General features: G+C 48.7%; 1 protein-coding gene across 4 annotated transcripts in view; it reads right to left on the bottom strand.

Moving 5' to 3' along the window:
• Window positions 1-6,059, bottom strand: part of Spint1 (serine peptidase inhibitor, Kunitz type 1) — a 14,032-nt gene that overhangs the window by 2,667 nt on the left and 5,306 nt on the right. For all 4 annotated transcript variants that reach the window (XM_031371502.1, XM_031371501.1, XM_031371503.1 and 1 more), the window contains exons 3-8: window positions 2,150-2,277; window positions 1,768-1,906; window positions 1,511-1,681; window positions 1,352-1,378; window positions 917-1,042; window positions 760-810 (exon numbers count right to left, since the gene is read on the bottom strand). In XM_031371502.1, coding sequence (XP_031227362.1) covers window positions 760-810; window positions 917-1,042; window positions 1,352-1,378; window positions 1,511-1,681; window positions 1,768-1,906; window positions 2,150-2,277 — 642 coding nt within the window. The remainder of the gene's footprint in view (window positions 1-759; window positions 811-916; window positions 1,043-1,351; window positions 1,379-1,510; window positions 1,682-1,767; window positions 1,907-2,149; window positions 2,278-6,059) is intronic.

The raw sequence follows: 6,059 nt of genomic DNA, 5'->3' as shown, positions 1-6,059 counted from the left end.
TTGAACTCATGACCTTCCGAAGAGCAGTCGGTGCTCTTCCCTGCTGAGCCATCTCACCAGCCCTAGATTTTTTTTTTATTAGTTATTTTATTTATTTACACTTCAAATATTGTCCCCCTTCCCAGTTTTCCCTAAGGTAGGCTTCTTTGTGTGGCCTTAACTGTCCTGGCACTCACTTTATAGACAAGACCGGCCTTGAACTCAGAGATCTGCCTGCCTCTGCCTAGGATTAAAGGCATGCACCACCATGCCTAGCCAACTTTTTCTTTACTAGAGAATCTCACTGTATTTCACAGGCTAACTCTATTTAGCAGAAGCTGACTTTGAACTTCTGATCTTCCTGGCATAAGCCATCATCACCAGGCTATTATCTTTATTTTTAGTACATGTTACATTTGTATAATGGGTAGTTTTGATTTGTTTTTCTCTTATCCCCCAGTGGTGGTGGGACACAAGCACAGTTGCAATGCTAGGTGGATGTCAAGTCATGGTGGCTTTCCATGTATGACAGTGCTATGAAATTTTCTGAACACATCTGATTTAGTGATATGTTCGACAAGTCTACAGTAATGGAAATTATCAGATGAGTGACTAGTGGTGTCTGGGAAATGAGCTAAGAGAGCTCAGCAAGAGGGCTCAGCAGGCCCTGCCTGTGTGTCCACAGCCTGGACACATAGCAAACCCCTGGGACACTGCCGGTTGGACAGAGTGGGGACAGCAGTGCCAGAACCTGTGACACAGAGGAACAGGGAGACTCACCTTTGTCACTGAGGAGGTGAATATTCTGGAGCTCGTCAAAGCCGCTGGTGTCTGCAGAGATGAGAGGTCAGAGGCTAGGGCCAACCGTGGGGAACCCAGAGGCACAAATGAGAGCTGTTAGGGTTTCCACCTGCCCCGTCTCCTGTCCCCAGCTCACATTTTTCACAGGTGGCCTCGTCGGAGCCATCAGGGCAGTCTGGCGTGTCATCACACTCCAGGAAGCCATCGATACAGCAGCCATTGCTACAGCGGAACTGGGTGGCATGGCAGCTGCCAGAGCACACTGGACGGGGGTGGGGGTGGGGGTGGGGTAGGGTGGTGATGGTGAGGTGAGGTTCAGGCACAGAGTGTGTGCCAAGGGACCCTCATCTACTGGGGCCTCCCTATGAGCCCACTGCTCACCAAGCCCAGCTCCTCCTATCTGTAAATTGGGCAGACCCTGACAGGAAGCTGCTGTGCTGGGAGGGTTAGGTGTCTGAACACCATCGGGGTGGTGGGAGCTGAGCAAAAGGAGGCTTGCCAGGGTATGGTCACCGGATGGGCTGAAGATCAAGATGGGGAAGAAATAAGGAAAGAAAAATGTAAAACCCACCTGGATGGAGCCTTTTAGGTGAGATTCCTGGGGGAGAAAACAGAGGAATAATAGGGGGTGTGGCCAGACTCGAACAATGATGAGATGATGGGGAAACCCTAGTCCAGTGCCCGCCCTGGGCAGTCGCCTGGGCTCCAAAGCTGCCTCTCACAGACCCACCTTGCACATCCTTGCAGGCTAACATGCACTCCTCCTCACGAAGGTAGTTGTTCTTGTTGCCCAGGCAACCTCCAAAAGTGAACCGTTTGCAGACCTGATCCTTGGGGTCGTAGTACCAGCGTGGGAAGGAGCCCCGGCAGCGGCCCACCTTGTAGGATGCCAGGCAATAATCTAGATGGACAACTTGTGAATTAGGACTAGAGGGTTATCAGTGGGGTGGGGGGGGCTCTAGATGCCTCATGTCCACCCCCAGTCACCTTCTGTCTGCTTGGCAGTTAGCACAGTGATAGTCAGGTTGGCTGTTTCTTCTAGCTGGTCTGAGTCAGTTCTTGTCAGTTGAAACAGGTAGGTTCCCTCCTTAAGTCCCCACAGTTCCACTTCTTCTGGACGGTTTCTCTATACACAACACTGGTCATGAAGCTTGGTCATGAAGCTCGGCCACTTCCTGATGTTCTCTGACAACAGGTCCTCCCAGCCATGCACTGCACTCCCCCCAACCCCCAGCCCCGGCCGCCGTCCTGGGAGAGCACAGAGACTAGATATCAGGTGAATCCTGCTCTCTTCTCAAGCCAACACCAGATAAGCCAATGGCTGGCCTACAGCCCCCGAAGGAGTCAGGGATCCAGCCCAGCATCTCACCTCTACTCTGACATCACTGTCACCTTGCAGTAGGTGCCAGCCTGTGTTGTCTGCCTCTCTCAGTACCAGGGGTTTCTGCAGCTGGACCTTTAGGTCTATGCCCATCCAGATTCGAGGGATCCGGGAACCTGAGAGAAACGGAAGTAAAATCAACTGTCAGTGGGTAGACTAAGGCTCTCTTAGTAAACAAGATGGGTGGAGGCCAACCTAGACTCAGTAGCCTGTACAAGCACAGAAAGGGTTCTCAACAAAGTCAGAACCTTGCTCTCTATGCAGTCACATTATGACTAGTAGATTGTCTGAAGCAAGTAACTGAATTCTATATGCTAGATTATCTAATCTCATTTAGGAAAAAAAAATCTGCATGTGTGTGTGTATACCGGGTGGGGGGTGAGTCTACTCTTATTTTCTACAATAAGCAGGGACTTCTGCTGACTACTTAAAAAAGTTAAAGTAACAATTTCTTTAAAAGCCGATCAAAAGCCGGGCAGTGGTGGCACACACCTTTAATCCCAGCACTTGGGAGGCAGAGGCAGGTGGATTTCTGAGTTTGAGGCCAGCCTGGTCTACAGAGTGAGTTTCAGGACAGCCAAGGCTATACAGAGAAACCCTGTCTCCAAAACAAAACAACACAACAACAACAAAAAGGCCAATCAAAAAAGTGTATAATGAAAACATCATCTTTCCTCTGGGGCTTCAGGTGTAGCTCCATTGGTGGACTGCCTGCTTGGCATTGGCATAAAGCAGGGTTCGATTCCCTAGTGCTAAATAAAACAGTGGTGATATATGCCTATAATTCCAGCATTCAGAAGGTGGAGGCAGGAGGATCAGAAGGTTGTCCTAGGATACATAGAAAGTCTGAACTCAGCCTAGGATGTATAAGAGTACATTTTGACAAACAAACAAGCAAATGGGTGCTTATGGGTGGAATGGTCCTGGGAGATGGCTCAGTGGTTAAGAACACTGGCTCTTATCCCACACAGTGGCTCAGAACCATCCATACTCCAGTTGCAGGTTTTCTGATGCCCTCTTCTGGCCCCCATGCGCACCAGGCACATAAATAGTACCAAGTAGTACACTAGACATACAATGGTAAGAGATACACTCATACACAACAACAAAGGCATCACTCCTCCCTACCATGCTGAGTCTGGACAGAGGCCTTCAGCCGAGTGCTAGTGGAAACAACTCAGATGGCCTTGGTGCTCCAGGGTAAGGGACCATGGGACATGGTGCCTCTGCCATCAACTACAAGGAATTTCCAGGAAACCCAACAGTTGAGGCTTCCTTCACCTGAGAGCTAGGCCCTGTCAGAGAGATAAGCACAGAGATGGATTCCTGCTAAAAATGGGTTTGATGGCCCCCATCCTTGCACCCACAGAACCTCTAGAACTCATGATATGACCTTGTTTGTTAAGAATCTTTGCATAAGTGATGACATAAAGGACTTCTAGGACATTACCTGGGATAACTGACATTGTAAAAACTGAAATGGCCAAGTGCTGAGTTACTAACTCAAATGAGCCAGGCCCCCTAGTGAGGATACTGCAGAGCAGAGTGGGGCGGGGCGGGGTGGGGTGGGGCGGGGCGGGGCGGGGCAGAACAGAACGGAACGGAACGGAACGGGGAGAATGCTCCATCTGGAAAGTGTTTCCTTGAAAGCATAAAGACTTGAGTTCAGTTCCCAGAACCCACATCAAAAAGCCAGATAAAATGTCATGCACTTACAATCCCAGTGCTGGCTGGGGAGGCAGAGACAGGAGGATATCTGGGGTTTACTGGCTGGCCAGCCTAGTCTACTTGGTGAGTCCAGACCAGTGAGAAATCCATTCTCAGACAAAAGCAAAAAGATGGATGGCACCTGAGAAATGGCGCCTGAGACTGTCCTCTGACCTCCACACATACATCCATACACAAATGTGTGCATCCACACACACCAAAAAGCAAGAAACAGAAACTTGGCCCTGGTGGCACAATTTACAATCCTTGTACTTAAGAGTCTGAGATAAGAGGATTATCAATTTAAGACTAGTTTTTCTATAAAGAGTTCCATGTCAGTTTTCACTACATAGCAAGATCCTATCTCAAAACCAAAACCAAACTAAATCAAAACACCAGAAGGTAAAATATGCCCTGCCCACGTACACAAGCCTGTATGTATGCATACATAGAGACACAATTATTTTTATTTGAATCAGGGTCTCACTGTGTTCCTGGCTGGCCTAGAATCCACTATAGAGACTGCCTTTGAGTTCACAGAAATAGACCGCTTCGGGTCTGGAGAGATGGCTCAGCGGTTAAGAGCACTGACTAGTCTTCCAAAGGTCCTGAGTTCAAATCCCAGCAACCACATGGTGGCTCACAACCATCCGTAATGAGATCTGATGCCCTCTTCTGGTGTGTCTAAAGACAGCTACAGTGTACTTACGTATAACAAATAAATCTTTAAAAAATTTTAAATAGGGCTGGTGAGATGGCTCAGCGGGTAAGAGCACCACACACATGTGTACATACATGCTGTGCATGCACACACTAAAGTGCAAAGGAATCTGCAGAGCTGCCTCTGTAGGCACTGAGGGGCCAGGCTGAGACACACCTCAAAGCTTTCTGAACATGTCAGAGTGCTCGGATACACCAGGAGCGCCTGTCAAACATTAGACAGCGATTGAGGAAGACACAGCACAGTGGCTGTGAGCAGTGGAGTTATGGGAGCTTGGCTACCCTAGTCCTTGACCTCTGTAATGCATGTGAGGTCCAGGAGTCCTGTGGGAGGGACCTAGGGTACCCTTGCCCTGGGCATCAGCATTTAAACATCTGATTGGAAGAGTTTCTATAAAGTAAGAAGGCTGGCAGGTGAACAAGGGCAAGAGGTTCAGGAGGGATGTATCAGGAGGTATGAGTCACAGGGCAGCCACGGGAAGGAAAGAAAGATTAGAGAAACATCAGTGGGCAGACACTTCCAGCTTCTCACGAAAGGAATGGGGAAGGAAGACGCGGGGCTAAGCAGAAGAGAAACCAAACTAAGGAAGAGGTGTGCTCCATCCAGACTCGGGGCTAAGCAGAAGAGAAACCAGACTAAGAAAGGTGTGCTCCATCCACAAAAAAGCTGAATCTGATCCACATTACACACACCCTGGCTCAGAGTGTGGGTGGTCCAGAGAGGCCAGGGCTACAGACAGAGGTGGGGATATGCTACTTAATAAAGTTGCTAATTTGGGGGATGCAGTGAGCTTGTGCCAGACACCACAGCAGGCCACAGCAGGCGTTAGCATGGGTGTGCAGAGCTCAGGCTAACCATCTGTCCTATCTTTAAATGGATAAAAAGCAGAGAAATGAAGATCACCTTTTGTGAGATGTGAAAATTAGGTAAAATAAACTCTGGGGCAGGCGGTGTAGTTCCATGGCAGAGTGCTCTGGAATGTACAAGGCCGGCTGGGGCTTGATCCCAGCAGTTGGGGAGATATGTGTCTGTACGTTGGAACAAAGCCTTGCCCTTCTGTTTAGGTCACCTGTGGCTGCTGTTCCATCGCCACATGTGTGGAGTTTGGCACAGAAAGCCTAAAATATTCACCATTGAGACCACTTACCTTCATAACCATCCTGCTATACCTGCGAGTTCACTCTTACTGGATAAAAAAAATCGACACATAAGAGGAGGCATGGCCTGGTTTTTATCTAATATAAGTGTTGGGAACTGAGCTCTAGTGCTATGATTCAGTTTTTTAGTGTTAAAAGTAAGATTTGACCGGGCAGTAGTGGCACATGCCTTTAATTCCAACACTTGGGAGGCAGAGGCAGGCGGATTTCTGAGTTTGAGGCCAGGCTGGTCTACAGAGTGAGTAGTCCAAGATAGCCAGAGCTACACAGAGAAACCCTGTCTCGAAAAACCAAAAAAAAAAAAAAAAAAAAA

The sequence above is a fragment of the Mastomys coucha genome, unplaced genomic scaffold (assembly GCF_008632895.1).
Source record: "Mastomys coucha isolate ucsf_1 unplaced genomic scaffold, UCSF_Mcou_1 pScaffold15, whole genome shotgun sequence".
Taxonomy (NCBI): domain Eukaryota; kingdom Metazoa; phylum Chordata; class Mammalia; order Rodentia; family Muridae; genus Mastomys; species Mastomys coucha.
Note: the sequence above shows the minus strand (reverse complement) of the source record. Positions and strands in the feature narration are given on the sequence as shown.